Below are 17,125 nucleotides of genomic sequence, written 5' to 3'. Positions count from 1 at the left end.
AACTACAATAGATGCAATCAATACACAAAATGCAACAATTGAATTCCACACAATCAATACAGTAACAAATCGAACGGAAATAGGCTCACAATTGCACACAACATTCAAACCATTGTAACCAAACAAGTGCACCGAAAATCCCATGAAACCTTCAAAAAATCAATAGACAAACACGAATCAACGATAACAAAACGTCACGTCAAATGCTCACTTAACCCTACAATAACCATAAAGAATTACAATTAAACGCGGCTAAAAAACGTCATAATATTGTCCGCTACAGTCGCGCAGAGGGCAGCGGGAGCCAATGGGGAGGCGCCCTGCTTCTAAATGCCTCTTGTGGGCCAATGGCACTCCCCGGGGCGGAGCCTCGAGCTTTCGCCCCCAGCGAAAACCTTTTCGCCTCCAGTCGTTTACAGATAAGCCTGCGGGATGGACGATTATTATTACATTTTCTACGCGTGATTCTGCGCCTGAGGCAGCCCGATCGATGCGATGTGTTACGGCGTTGAGTCATTGTGATAAACTCTGTGTGCTGTGATATGTTTGCCTTATACTAGATATAGGCATGAATCTTTATATGCAGTGTCATCGTGAGGTATGCATTCTGTTTATACGGAGCTGGTTTTATTTGCATGTTTGAAAGTGTTGCCATATATGTGGCTTTCGAGTCGTATATTTAGATGACAATTTTGAAAAACGAATCTCTTAACGATTTTAAACGGGTTCTCAGTGTATTGAAAATTGTGTTCTGTGCTATTTTTTATAGATCTACAAAATTATTATATTAGCGTATCCAAATAAGGGTAGCCTTACTGTACAAATAGGTCTTCTTTAAAGTGTTGCCATATCTATGGGCTTAGAATTGTGGAATAAGAATGTTACAATTTTAAAAAACGAAATCTCTTAAAGACTTTTTTAAACGGATTCTTAGTGTATTTAATATAGCGTTCTGTGCTGTGTTCTTCATTTTTAGGAGATGCATTAAATTATATATTATTTATTTCGCCTCCATTCGTCTTTGGTCTTCTATATCCAACAAAGACAAACATACATCTTGCGCTTAGACATGGTAGATCGAGTGGCCTATATTGGGGCACAGGTAAGCTATGTCCTAGGTTTATTAATAGTTAAAAGAAGAAACCTTTTCGAAGTGACAAGATAATACGATAATGTCAGACCGTTGACTAGTTCTGCTCCTGAATCCCATTGAATGAAGTCTCATTTCTGAATTGACTTTAGTCTAAATCTCAAAGGCTAATTTAGTTAGGAAAATGGACATTATAAACCTTGTGTTATTTGTTATTTTATATATTATATACTATAATTAAATATGAGTTTCTTATTGCACACACGTATATTGATAATGGTTATTTTAAATAAATTAAAGTAAATTCAATATTAATATTAAAAACGATATTAGTTGTTTGGTGTTAGCAGATAAAAATAAAAGGTTTTAAAAAGAAAAACTTCTGAAGCTCTCCATACCATTTAATTGGTCACGGATTGCACATTAAGGCATTACCGCAGCTAATAAAAGACTTTCAGCTTTCTCTTGAGCTAAAGTATATTAGTGCTTTCAAAGTTAAAGTAAATTTCAATAAATTTCTTACGTACAGAACAGCGAAACAAAAATGCCTGGCACATAATTTTAGTATACATAATATTAGATAGTTATATAGAAATAATATAGTGAGATAAAGTTATATTTGTCTCACTATATATGTGTTTATATTATACGCTTTATAACGACATATAAATATAGGAAGTCACGATTAAAGTATAAAGAATTATATTAAAATATTTTTGTACGGTACGGTTATGTATATACATATAAATTCAGATAACAACAATTATTAGGGTTGCAACGTGCCTTATTGCTAACAAGCGATCTCTTTCAGGCAACCCTACTTCGGATAAAAATAAACTTATACCATTACAAAAACCAACCTCAAAAAACTAAAAACAAGACTTTAAAATACTTAAAAAATATTTATAATTACAAACAAAAAAATATTAGCATTAATCTAATAATTTATATTATGATATTGAATTTAATAAGGACTCCACACCGCACGGCCGGACATAATATTTCGGTAAATATTTACGCGTTCAATCGGCCCAGTACTTTGATTCTGTTACATTATATACAAAAACAAATGTTTCTGCGTAATAATCTAAGTAATAAGATATTCGATGGGCTGAAAAGTTCGTAGGCTAACACATAGATGGCGCTATTTGAAATAAATCTTTTTAGTTAGCCCTAACAGTCAAAAAACACGTGTATAAATCTAACAACTGTCGAACTAGTTTCTGAGATATTTTGAGTGAAGGAACTTTTGTTTATTTAAAAATGGATAAAAAGGAGTTTCGTGCGTTAATATATTGCTTTTTGACGAACTTTCATTTGTCGAAGTTACCTTTAAACATACTCTATTGTTTGGGTCAACTTCACCGTAGGAAGTGTTTGCACACAAAGAGAATCCAGTGATCCAAGTTCGGAGCCTTCAGGGTTGAGGTGGACCATTTGACTAAGATTCAGTAAGTAAACTTATTGTATTGTATACTTTAAAATCCTTTATTATTATTATTATAGAACAGGAGCAAACGGCCAGGAGGCTCACCTAATGGTAAGTGATACCGCCGCCCATGAACAATCTCAACACCAAAACGCTCGCGTGTGCGTTGGTTGGTACGCTCTTTTCTTGAAGGACCCTAAGTTGAGTTCGTTCGGAAATACTTCAGTGGGCAGCTAATTCCACATAGTGGTGATGCGCGGCAAAAATTGGCCTTAAAACTGCTGAGTTGTAGAACGACGGACGTCGATGTGATACGGGTTGAATTGCTGCAGTTGAATCCATAAAATTATGTGCCAGGCATTTTTGTTTGTTCTATACGTAAGAAATTTGAAATTTCCTTTAACCTTGAAGGCTAATCCATACTACTCCTCTGAACACTCTCCATAGTAATAGGGGTAGAAGATACTAAGTGATTTCACATCTCACCACCAAGGGAAGCTGCACGGAAAGTGATTGGTCGTCGACGATTCGAACCGCTCTTCGTTGAATACGGTCCAGTGGTTCCATTCACAGATTAATAAGTTTTATACACGTGAATAGTTAACCTTTCTGCCCGTTAATACTATTATTTTCACCAACAAACCGAGCGTTTAAACTCGGACAACCTGTAATTATACACAGAGCTGACAAAAACTTGCTATGGCTAATTGTGGGGCAAATTATAGGGACACCTTCGAAACAAATAGGCTCGAGTTTGCCCTTAAAAATTAAGGCAAGTTACAACGTACGGATTATTTATTCATTTACCTTATAGATATATCAATGTGTCGCTACAACGTTCTTAGTTTTTGTTTCCTTCAACGTTTGAGCGAATGTTAAATGCGTATAGACAGAAAGTCCATTGGGGCACAGCCGGGACATGAACCTGTGACCTCAGGGATGAAAGTCACACGCTAAAGCCACAAGGCCAACACTGCCCTGACTTACAGCTTCACTATAATAGAAGATACATTTTAAATAGAATGTATTTGTGTGTGTAACATATATAATATTGCGATGATGTCATTCATTCAATAATTGCTGGCACTAAAAAGCCCTGATGACGTCATGTTGTAAATACCTATGTAATTGTGTTAAAAAGAAATGTTGGTTTAAGTTGGAGGCAGAGAACAACTTCCTTAGTCCACGAGTTATTCTGCGTACCCATAGTTGGCGTAATACTGTATGACTTCAGCTCTGACAGTAGACAGTACCAAGGAATCTCACACTATCAAAGAAATCTTTTTTGTTTATATCGACCATAGGCATGCTCTGATCTCGTCAATAAGAATATATAAATGATATTTATTATGCTAATGATAATTGTCGTGCAATCGTTATTTAAATTACTATACAGTGATCTATCAATATTAATTCTATAAGCGATAAATTAACTGTAAAACGTGTTTTTATCCTTATAATTAACTATTAAATGATAATTCTGCTATTTAATATATTTTAAGTGTGTCTTAAGTGTGTGTTTTAAGGGTGGTTTTAACCCCGGGTGGTACTAATTGATTTTACATTTTGCGTAAAAATTATGTCAAAATTGACATTTGTCAATGGAAATAGCCAGTGCTGGTGTTACATAAAAAGAGAGTTTATAGGTTTTAAACCATTTTTGAAGGGAAACTTCTTTATTGGCGATGGAAAAAAATGATCGTCACATTTGTCGGTTACGAGTCACATTATTCCGTTACGCGGTCTATTTAACCATCATTTTCTAGTCCCTACGACGGTCGATTCGAAGAAATTCGAATGACAAAAATATATAATAACGATAACAATGATAGTAATAATTCTATTACAATTAATGATATTCTGTAATAGTCTTAGTAGTAATAAGGCAAAATGAAATAATTGTATTATTTGTATTCATGTCTATGATAATAAAAGCCTATTGTTAAAATTTATCTTATTTAACCAATTTCTGTAAAGATGCATATAGTAGATCATTTTTCTAAAAATAAGGTCATAAAAAAGTTTCACTTCTTATGTGTGTACACTAACTAGTACACGCATTTTTTTTTTAAATTTGGTAACGATTTGAAGTAAAAGATACCTGTGGGGTATCTTCCACAATTGTGGGTACCAAGCTCCTTCAACAAATAGTACATACTCAATATATTATTTGCATCTAAGTTAGGTATTTTACAGTACCTGATACATATGTTAAATAGACTTCATAAATTATAGTAAAAAAATGAGAAATATGTTGTAACATTGTGATTAATATTATTTTTAGTATAAAAATTATTGCTTCGATGAATTATTGTATTTCTTTACCGCGGCCGCTTTACTGTAACTATTTAAATTGAACGTTAATGAGTTCCGAAGATTTTCAATTTATTGTGAACGATTAAAATATATAAAAAGAGCAATTTGACATTGCCATAAAGGAAATTAAAAAATAATGAAAAGGATTAAAACGCGGTTCCATTAAGGCCCTGTCATCGCTGATAGGATTTAAATTAGGCGCACAATAAGCTTGCTGTCAAATTCGCCATTAATTTCGAATTTCGAATTTGAAACGGGAGCGGTGTTGCCATTGCAGAATTCTATGCTTCAGTCGTGACAAATCAATTAAGTGCGGATTCTTTGTTGGCGTGTTTTGACAGGAATTAAATAATTATGTTTGAGACCACGCAGTTTCCACTATTCGCGATTTTTTGATGAGATTTCCTGACAAATATTATAATTCTACTGTGTTTTCAAGTAGATACCTGAATCATGAATTATATATTATAGTTTTTTGCTGTTTCGTGACATTAGGTGACATATCGTCTTATACGTATGAGATTTAAAGTATTTATTATTAAGTATTGCAAAATTTAAATGTCATATGCCCCGCCCACCGCATATCTAGATTTTTATGATTAAAATACAATTTAGAATTTTTTTTAATCTTTACTGGGATTTATGTATGTTATGCAACATTGTTCTACAAATTTATAATTAAACCATAAATGTTGAATAAAGATAAAGTACTTAGTTTTGGGTACAGCAGAAAAAGCCTTTTTTATCTGTCGCATTAAAATATTCATAATGTTTTCCGGTCAATAAATTGCATACAAAGTTATAAGGTAACTATAGTTCACGGCAAGGGTAAATGTTAATGAACATATGAAAACACATTACAAATGTTTTAATTATACTTTCCGCGCATGAATTCCTTAAATGACGGCGAAGGCGTCCTTCATTGCCATATTTCCACAGATACATAAAATATATAATAATAATAAAAAAATGTGTAAGGTGGTACAAACGTAAATTTGCATATTCTGCCACACAAAATGGCGCGCAAGTTTTACATTATTAGTCATATGAATTGGTCAAATGTAAATGGGATAGTCGAGTGAAAGGACGAATGACCACAAATTCACATAGGTGTGGCCTTATCCATGGACTACAGAAACCTTGCCTTATTACTACGATTGCAAAACATTGTATCTATGGTAACTCAAAAATACGTTCATTATCATTATTCTTTTCGAAAAAATTACATGATAATATGTTAATCTATAATATTAAATACATAATATACATAATCTCGCTACTGTGAACTGATACGTATACATCTTTACTACGTTTTATACAGACGAAGCGAGCCGAGGTATTGCGTATTACTTTGAGGTTATTTTCATGATTGATCAATCTCCTTAACTTACTCAACATTTCTAGTTTATTAAACCGCAATTTCCATCGTCATTAATACGTATAAATCAAATCATTTTTCATCGTCCATTTTTTGTAAGGCAATTTAGAGGTATTGTGCCGGCGATATCCCGACGTTCTTGAACCCGAATTTATATCTGACATTATTCAAATTCACCTTGTTTCACCTAATTAGAATCCATTCAAGCGTAACCCATTAAAACTCGTCTAAATTAAAATCCAAATACACTTATAAATCACGTCACACAAAGACAATAAAATATGTCCAATACGTTCAATAATTAATACAACAATATGGAGCGAGTAATTAAAATAAACTAATTTCTAAATGCGAGTTTATGAATGGTGTTTTTTTGTTGCTGGCAACATTTCTCATTCTCTGTCAGCGCTGACAGTTCGGTTGTTCCTTTTTCGAAGTGCGAGCTCTCAGCGTGTCGTAGCAACCGTTCGAATTATCTCGTTTTAATTACATAAATATCACTGCAGTTTATAATAATTATCATTTTAAATTGCGAGCAGCATTTAATTAAACTGACTATTGAAGATATCATTTCATTTTTATTTAAAACTTTCCTGTTTTATTTAAAATACTGTAAACAAATATTTAAAAGATGAATATATTCATTTCAATTTGAGTAGCATATTATATTATTATCTAAACGTAAATTATGACGGGCCACCCTTTCTTCGACCTCCCAACACAGAAAATTCCTAAATCCATTCTCACGATTATCTCTCGTGCATTAGGATTTTAATTCTGGCAACACTGAACTGGATGAGCGAATCAGGAACGCATAATTACAACTTTCGGTTGGAATTTGGAAATGGAATCGCAGCACGGTAGCCAATAACATGCAATTTAAATGTTTTGAATTTCGAACACGATTCTTGTTTTACTTTTATTTTGTACGTGCACTGTTCACGAAATAAATCATTGTTGTATGATAATAAAGAACGCTTCGTACGAACACAACAAATTTACGTCATATTTTATTTAAAATGTTATTTAATAAGAGACACAAAAGTTAATTGAGAACACAGAAATAAAACGAGTACTAAAAAACACTGTCAACCAATCAAAACAGCGATTTGCATCCTACATAAAAAGCTCAGTTTAAAATCAACTTTAAAGTAATTTAATAAAATACTAAGAGGAAGGAGTATTACTACTAACATTATGTCAGATTTGCTGTCCAATAAATTACAATTTATTATCCAAGCGTTACAATTTATTATCATAATAACTTCACAAAATATCTATGACTTACTGTCCTATAACCCCCAGATGGGACAGAGGGCACCTGTGCGTGAGTCTCCACCTTGAGCCTCGTTCCAAGACTATCCGGCTTTATTTACTTCACCTGCACGTTGCCAGGTTTGCTGTCCTCGCATCCACTTTCCCTACGGGTTCCCAAAGCGCCTCCTTGGGGATATGATTGGATTCTCTTCGGCGTGTATGGCCTATCCATTTCCACTTGCGTCACTTGATTCTCAAGGCTCAAGGCTAACCGGGCCATAAAAATAACAAAATATCTATAAAAGTATTTAAACAATATATCAAGAAATAAATTTACCTTAATTACACATGAACATTTCAAAGCTTAGACATATAAAAATAATGAAATCACAATAGTTTTAAGTGACCTGTCAGTTGAGTCATAGATCATACATCGACATTTTATCTGTGGACCGGAAACCATGACACCTCCATATTTACAACCATCAATTATGTTAATAGACTAGCCATCCTACTCTATAGTCAATTTTTTGTCTATTAACCTTCACAGTTCATTGAACGTGACTTTTAATCCTATATACATATTTAAACTCCATTTTTTTTATTATTATAAAGTGGTTTGGTTATACATCGCTTCCAAAACTATGTCTTAAGAGGAATTGTCAATATAATGACAATGACAGAATTTTTAGTCTGTTGGAAAGAGCTGTCGTGGGATTTGAGGCTATTTTATGTTAACACTGTACTTCGTTATAGCTAGACAATTATCTTGAGACTTAATAGAAAAATAATTTTTGTAAATAAATGCGTCGATTACGCATAAGTTTCCATAACTACCACGATAGTACCCTTTTCGCATACATTATAGAGCTGTGTTACCCACCATTGTGTAAATAGAATAGACATGAGTCCCATCTCAGTGTTAGTCCCTATGTAAGTAATATACATAATTTTTAACGAAATACAATAAGATAATTTTCAAAATATAATCAGAAACTGAAATTCCAATTACAAATAGTTTAAATAAACTTTTTTCTATTTTAATTTAGTGAATTGATTTTTTAAATATAATAGAAGGCAAACGGGACGGCCCTGATGTTAGGTTATGCCGTCGCCCATAGACACTAACAATGCCAGAAGGATCACAAGTACGTTGCCTGCCTTATAGGAATTGATACGCTTCAAGAACCCTAAGTCCTAAGTAACCAATTCGTGGTTCGGAATTACTTTAATGGGTAGCTGGTTTTATATAGTGGTTGTGAGCGGCGAAAACTGCCGATAAAAAAAATCTACTGACGCCTTGATGCACAGTGAGTTCTTCTCAAGTCTCCACGTGGTATATATCCAGCCAATTTCGAGTCGAAAATTCGAATTCGAAATTCGAGTTCGAATCCAAAATTTGTAGCTCATGAACGAACTTCAACACCATATGTCGGTCTATCCAGTCATTATAACTCACTATCTGTTCGAGCCAAGGCTGTACATTTTGCTCACACAAGCTTTCTTAGTTTTATAAGCGTGGCGATATTATAAATCTTAGGAGTTACGCCCCGAATTTAAGCTAGACTCTTCAACTGCTACATTGCATACATTCGTTCCATAACAATTAACATTTCAATATTTCGCTTATATTCTATTGTTGTACGCGAGTGGTTAATATAGAGTAAAACTAAAATCCTCTATTATTTAAAGCCCAGGAACCGTACATTTTGGTCGTAGCTTCTAGGGCTTCCTCGACGCAATCCTTCGCCTAATATTAGACTAATAAGAAACTATTCTATCATTATTGTTTAGAATATTTACTTTAAGAAAGTGTCTAATTAGACTATTTATTGTCTCCTTTACAGTGATTAAGTAAATCATGATCATCGTATTTTTTCGAAATGATACAGCAAACATAAATTAACAAAGATGGAATAAAAATACACAAAGTTAGGTAATATTTAATTAAATATATTATAAATATACGTAATTCGGGTGATATAATAATTAGGGTGTGTTGTGGTGTGAAAGTTGTGGTATTTTTTTAATTGTCCTAACATACAATTCATTGTATTAATTATATTGTATATATATATATATATCTTCTATAGCTATACAAATAGCCTCGCAGTATTGAGACGAACACAAACTCCATTCACTTAATATCTCAGAAGTTCAATTTTTACCACGTATCAATAAAGACTATACTTACAACCGAAGTCATGGGTCGAGGCTTGTAAACTAATTACACGGTTACCGTGTTACGGCTGCGCGTGCGCCGGTCACGATTTTAGCTTTCTTTTTAACGAAGCGTTTGATAAGATACATTTATTAATTTTTTATTTGGATTTTTTCAATCAGTAGTAGGTATTTATTGGTTATGTTCCAAATTTGCATATATATTTTCTTTACTGGGGCAAAAGGGAACTCATGATATTGTATGGAAATAATTAATTAACTGCACAGATTAACGGACGTTAATAATCCGTTGAGTGAATTGACAAAGTTACGCTTCAAGTATATTCCTATACTGTAAGATTGTCCTTTTTGTAAATACAATTTTGATCTAGTTATCTATTACGTTTATATATTGTTTTGTATTAATTAAAATATTTTTATGTAATCTCTAATGGTATCTTATTTAGTTAAAAATAAATAAATACTATATTTTTGGTATGTAGGCCTAAAAACGAAACTGTAGTATGTATTGTGTATAATATATAATTCTACTGTATGCGTATTTTGTCACTGAACCCCTCTTAACGTCTGGACCGATTTGAATGATTTTTTATATGAGTTAATAAATAGAAAATTAAAACAGTTTCATTTCCTCGCTGTATTGCGATACTTATTCGTTGAACAAGGAAAGCACCAGCTCTGGTGTCACCGGTACTAACTAGGCTCCAACAGGCTTAATGCTCGTATACTTGAACCCCACATCCCAAGAGTCTCTACTCCAAAGGGAACAAAATTAAAGTTGGCTTCTGTGCCTATCTGAGGAACGTGAGACGGGAACTTAGTTATTTATTTATTGCTTATAATCTTATTTAAAAATTACTCCAATCTACAAGACGCGTAAAAACATCCCACTTCAAGTAATCGCCTTGCGTTATTTGCTCGAGTTCTATACTAAAAGGTTCTCATTTAAATGCGTCAACAATTCTCTATAAAGTTTACAACACATAATTTTTATGAACAATTATTTAGAGATTTCTAGACGCTCGTGCCACGCCTCGGGCGAGACTTGTTTGGCGAACTTGTTCGAAATTTAACTTCACTTTTATTTTAGTTCAAAGTACCCATGGAGCTTTACATTTCATTTTTGTGTCATAACCTTTTTAGTTCAGGGCCTCAGATAGCTGTATCTGTTTTATAATTCGCTAATCTAATATGCAAGTATGTGATCAGCCTCCTGTGCCTGACATTAAATATATTACTAAATGATCAATATTTAGAACTCGTGATGAGAGCTTTCTAGAATCTCTCTTTCATATTTTCTGTATGAATATTGACACATCTTACGAAACACCAAACACACAAGGCTCCCTCAACTAATAATGCAAGGTAAACGCATCATCATGATGACTGAGCATGATTTTTTAACTGATCGCCAACCTTCGAAAGGAGATGGGTCTATAAGAAGAAAAATATTGACAGATTTACAGTGACGAGATTGTGACTTAAGAAATTTTATTATGGACCTGGAACAAGCCGGCTTCCTCGGCTCTGCTCTGCTCTGAATCCATTGCGGCTGTGCACCAATGGATTTTCTTTCGCTCGCATTTTTATTGCGCTCGAACGGTGAAGGAAAACACCGTGAGGAAACCGGCTTGCCTTAGACCCGAAAAGTCGACGGTGTGTGTCAGCCACAGAAGGCTGATCACCTACTTGCCTATTCAATTCACAAAACGATCATGAAACAGATACAGAAATCCGAGGCCCAGACCTAAAAGGTTTATTAAGGCGCCATTGATTTTTTTTTTAGTGTTAATTGGGCAGACAGTGTTCTTCTCCATGTCAGGTGATCTGAAGTGTGCGAGATCAAAAGAACTACATATGGTACAAAGAAATGAAGTCCAGATCTCTATGGAAAACTTAATGTCCCTAGATGGGCCAGTGGGCGTCATTTGAAATGGGCGTCCACAATGAGTCTTCATCGCATTTAGTTTTGAGCCTTGTCTTACCAATTCTTTCCGGCATATATTGCTTCATTTGAACATCTTCTCTCGGCCAACTTTTCTTGGCCACGCTTTCGCATTACTTGCGGGTTCCAATCAAGCGCTAGCTAGACGATAAGATTGGGCTATCTTCGGATTGTATGGCCTATCAATTTCCCATTGTGTCGCTTGATCAGAGAGGAGAGACAGTTTTGCTGGAAACCAGTTGTCCATCTGCTTTTTAAAACGAATGTATATGTTTTATAATACGTATGGAGTTTATCTACAATAAAAAATGCTGTTATAACCAATTAACAGTAACCTTAGATTTCAACATTCCTTGCTTCGATTAAGCTCCTGTCTTCGCTTTTAATTTATTTAAAAACGGAAGTCACTAGTTACACGCTTTTAAGAAAGCTATAAGTGAATTTGTTAAAAATGAAAAGTGTATTCTATTTTTAAAGGAATAATGCTGAATTTTAAAAACATCCCCGAGTGCGTATTATAAATTGGTAGCCTCGTTCCAACATTCCAGTACCGCCTTCTTTTTTTAAATTGCTTTGGTAAATTGCCAGTAATTTGTTTTTTTTAATGTTACAAGTTGTTTAAGTTTCATAGATTATAGAGGCACAAATCGCTTATCGAAGTCACCATTATGAACTTACCCAAATAATTTTACTTACAATATGACAGGAACTACAATAAAAAGATAATCCAGGAGTCAATTTCATGTAAATGAATTTATAATGATTTATATATTGAAAGAAAACAATTTTTTAACCGGATTAAAGCTATTTGTATTATTTACATAATTTAAAATTTTCCGACGTTTCGCGTACAGCGTGCGTGGTCACGGTGACTGAATACAAAAGGTGTTGAGTGTCAAAAGTATCACAGCTGTAGAGAAAGTTGTGTTAAGATAGTAGCAATTAGTAGATACCAACTCCGGGGAAATAAATACAGATGTTAATAATTATAAGTTTATAATAATACAAAGAGCGTTAAACCGGTTAAAAAATTGTTTTCTTTCAATGTGTAAAAGCTATGTTAACCAAAGAGTATGATGTATATATATATATCATAAATCTCAACGACGGCAGCTCTGTACACGAGATTAAATCGGCATAGTAAAAGATGCCATGACACGCTTAAGCAACATCAGGAAGAAAAGAGGATTTAGTATCAAAACCAAAATCAGACATTAACAGGCTCTAGTATTTCCTGCCTTCATTATCATATTTTGGCCATACAATGCGCAGATGGGAATTGTAAGAAACTGATCTTGTTTGGTAACACAGAACGCTCACGTGCCTGTTCACCAACCTTGTCACTCATTATCCTCAAAACTTTACACTGTTATAAGAGAGGCGCTGAACAGAAACCGGTGAAAACATTCTCCGCTCCAGATGTTTCCGGCAACGCTGTCATGAGCTACAGACTGAAGAGAGAGATTTCTATATTATATTAGAGTTAGTTAATACAATTAATAATTTTTCATCTCTATTCATTTGCATAACGTGACTGAGGGCTAAGGGACGGTTCAAGTATTACGTCACGCAATTTTTGGAGATTCTTGACCCCCCCCCCCCCCCATGAAACGCGCCGTAACGTTTCTGTTTCAAATAGTAAAACGTTTCGTGACCAACTCCAGTGACTCTTTAAACCTAAAACATACCATTATGTGGTGTAAAGTACTGGGAAGTGAAAAATAATATTGACAATAACGCGTAATTCAATCGCCTGCATCGTAACGTTTTACAAAAGGACACCCCCCCCCCCCCCTCAAATGCGTTACGTAATACTTGAACGCTCCCTAAGTACTATAATATAATTTATATTTATAGTTTTTTATTCGTTATTGAAGTCGGCACATATATAGTATATCACAATTCCGTTAACTCAAATTAAAAAATGCCTATCAAAATTTCAAATATAGAATAACAGAAAGCTTTTAAAACGCAAGATTTTAATCATTAAGCAGCGTTTAAACTCTGTTGTCGAAACGCCACGAGAGGGCGTGGTCGCATGATGGATGTCTGCGCCTAAGATTGAATGTCGTACGTCACAAACCCTATTACCCAAGCATAAACATATTTGTACATGTATAAAGAAATATAAACTCTATTTTGTATGTGATAAGAGTCACAATGATGTAAAAATAAAATTGTAATATTAACTTTTGTTCCGACTGGTCCATTTGGTCGAGGAAAAGGTTAGGTAACTGAATATTAATGAAGGAAGTGGTTTTTGTGGTCTAATTAATCTGGTGAAATATTGTCTTGTACGATTGGCTTGTCATGAACTTTTATAGGTTCCATCATTAAGTCTAGTAATAAATAAGTATCTGTTTCAATTGATTTCAGTATATCATTGTTTAATCAGAATTGTTTTATAACTTATCAAATAAGTATTGGAGATTTTTGGTCACGCTTCCTTTTATGACGAAACCTCAACGTATTTTATTATTATTATTTGTTCATTTTGACCGAATTAAATGTTCTCCGGTTTTATATCCTTAGTTTATTTTCCTAAATAGGTCAAACCAGTTGGCTTCCGCTTGCTTTTTCAGTGAGAGGAACAAACGTAGCTTCGGCTGCAACATCTTAAATTAAAGACAGACACAAAGTATTAAACCGTACCTAAATATTATCTTGGGAGACGTGTACAATCAGCGAAATATATTTTTTGTTATTTAATTGCCTATTGTACTTACTTATCGATACTCAACTACAAAGAATATGTTGTGGAGTACCAAAAATTATTTCCGTGGCTGAGCCCTTATTGTCTTGGTGCCTGTGCACCGCACACTTCACACAAAGGGGCGGCGCAACCCCATCAGCTATGCCAAACAATTTCTACGTCAAATATTTAAATAAACAAGCAGGGTTTTATACTATCTAACAGGATTCTTAGAAGTAATTGACGCTAACGTAAGTTCATAAGATTTTTTTATGTAACAGGGGGCAAACGGACTGGCGGCTCATCTGATGTTAAGTGATAACTATAGACACACCAGAGGGTTCTGCGTTACCGGCCTTTTAAGAATTGGTATGCTCATTTCTTGGACCCTAACTCACATTGGTTCGGAAATAAGTCTGGTTAAAAACGCTGGTGAAAAGACTGACGTCGAGGTGATACGGGTGTAATATCATATTCTGCCTTGACGTCCGATGATGAAGCTTATGCTGAATATTAATAGAGATATTATGTCTATTAAAATGGGGTTCGGAGTTAAAAGGGTTATACATATTTTGTCGTTGCTATAACTGTAATTAAATAATATAATTGCCAGTATACAAGATCACTAAGTAAGTATTTTGTTTTGTTCTAGGTAAGCTGTGAACAGAAACCGTCTACTTCATGTTAGTCCATAAAAAATATTTTCAAAATGACTTTCCGTTGTGTGCCTACGTTTCAAGCAGTTTCGAACGATAGCAACGCCACTTGGGTAAGTTGTATGGCTACTCGATCATAGATGTCGCTTTTATAAATGATATTTTGATAGTTACTTCATAAATTTAGTTTTAAATAATATTATTATTGTAATAACTAATTTTAAGTTGCAAATTATAGATATAAATTAGAGAAGTATTGAATAATAACATAATTAATGCAAAAATTTTGTGTAAAGCGCCCTCTAGTTTGTTTATACGATATGTGAAACTGTCTACTTTTCTTGATAGTACTATTTAGAGAATATAGAGAGCAGCACTAGATTACAGAAGAGAAATTATAATATGATATGCAAAAGCATAACACAATAGTAATTTCTACAAAATTTAAAATTTTTTTAGACATTACTTTTGAATATACATCAGCCCCGATTCTCATGTGATTTCTCAAAGACTATAGAATATATAAACTCTATGGTTTTGCTTATAGAAACTACAGTACCACATTTATCACACATATTAAATATACTTCAACTTTTTAAGACTACAATAAAAGGTTACGCCCACTCAACCTGAGATGAAACCGTTAAAATCAACAATGGCACCGATCAAATATACTAATGGCGTTATAAATTAAAACAGAGCCAAAACATTTAACCATCGTGTAGGTGTCAAAAGTATTGACAATATTTGACATACTTTTGACATGTCAATGAGGCATGAAGGGTCAAGATGGGTTCACAAAGCATCACGCTTATATTTCAGTGTTGCCAGATCAGAGGATTTCCCCGTAGATTTAGGGGTTTCTCAACTGAGTCAGGGGCAGGATAGCGGGAAAGAATTTTTGGGGTTTTTTTAGGAGAAATTTCAAAAACACGCCAAATACTGTTTTTTGCTATTGTATATCACGTTCCTGATTTTGAAACCAAATTGAAGTACGAACACGTCGTAAGACTAGGATCCGTCTGGTTAACCTTACTAATTTTATGTTCAATGACAATCCATTTTCTAGCACAGATACTTTGCGTAATGCCTTTCATTTCCCAACAATCCCAACATGACCGCCGCTTTAAAAAATCGTGCCATGGCCCATGCCACCATCTGCTTGGTGAGGGCAGGGATTTCTGGAGGGAAATCAAATTAGTCTAGGGATACGTCGTCGAGACGATTTGGCAACACTGTTATGTTTAAAACATTCTACTGTTAGAAATTGTCAAGTTATTACGGTACATGTCGGAAACTTTTACGCATTATTTCACAGGAAACTTTCTTAGTTATTTAGTTATACTTTTATTATAAACACATATATATTATATCTTTATGTTAATAATTGTCTTAAAACACTTTTAAATTTCTTCAAATTTGAACAGCGCGTTATCAAACTTATAAAGAAATAAATAAATTAATATTAATTTATTTTTATTTATATTATAATACTTCATTTAGTTAAACCGATAAATCATTTTGTACAATTCACAACTTGAAATTTTAATAATTATCTCCACACGCCAAGTGTTACCTACTTGTTAGGGCTGTCACCTTGATTATGTTTTCGGTATAATTTGGTATTTTAAAGCATGTAATTATTATTAGATATTTATTTAAATTCTCTTCACTCTTCCTCGTAATCTTCATTACTGAAGGTTGTGAAAAGTCCGATCCGATACGTGGACTTGCTGTCTCCATTCAAGTCTATCCTGAACAAATCAAGGTATTAGGGATGTTAAGATTTATAATTGACTCCATTTGGTCAAACCAACGAGAAGATGATCGACCCCGACTTCTGCCATCACTCCTCCCTACCATTACCAGCTTGTCGAGACTCTTTCCCCTGGCAAAATGGCTAAAGTACCTAAGCTGAACTTATCACACACAGTCCACCAGTAATATTGAATTCTAGGACCCCAATTCTGAGAACAAAGTTGCTCTAGAGTGAACTATAACATCTTAAAATTCGGTCAAAAGCCTTTGTCTTCGTCTGGGCTTATTTTGGTTGATAGTGCTGGCTTGGCGATTGCCTGGTACAATGTACACGCGCATATATGTAGAAATAAAAGTAACGCTTGCGCATGTAATCTGTAGTACCCTCCAATCTTCAGCCACCCACCAATAAGTACGACGTTG

The 17,125-nt window shown here is 34.1% G+C and overlaps 1 protein-coding gene across 2 annotated transcripts in view; it reads left to right on the top strand.

Moving 5' to 3' along the window:
• The first annotated feature begins 446 nt into the window (after nucleotides 1–446).
• LOC123714182 (transcription factor AP-2-epsilon) overlaps nucleotides 447–17,125 on the top strand; it is a 56,353-nt gene continuing 39,674 nt past the window's right edge. The window contains exon 1 of one of the 2 annotated variants that reach the window (XM_045668363.1): nucleotides 447–598. In XM_045668363.1, the coding sequence (XP_045524319.1) occupies nucleotides 569–598 (30 nt within the window). In that variant the 5' untranslated portion in view covers nucleotides 447–568. Of the gene's footprint in view, nucleotides 599–14,955; nucleotides 15,058–17,125 lie in introns of those variants that run through there. The other variant, XM_045668362.1, reaches the window with a different exon arrangement.

Source organism: Pieris brassicae, chromosome 9, assembly GCF_905147105.1.
Source record: "Pieris brassicae chromosome 9, ilPieBrab1.1, whole genome shotgun sequence".
NCBI lineage: Eukaryota > Metazoa > Arthropoda > Insecta > Lepidoptera > Pieridae > Pieris > Pieris brassicae.
Note: the sequence above shows the minus strand (reverse complement) of the source record. Positions and strands in the feature narration are given on the sequence as shown.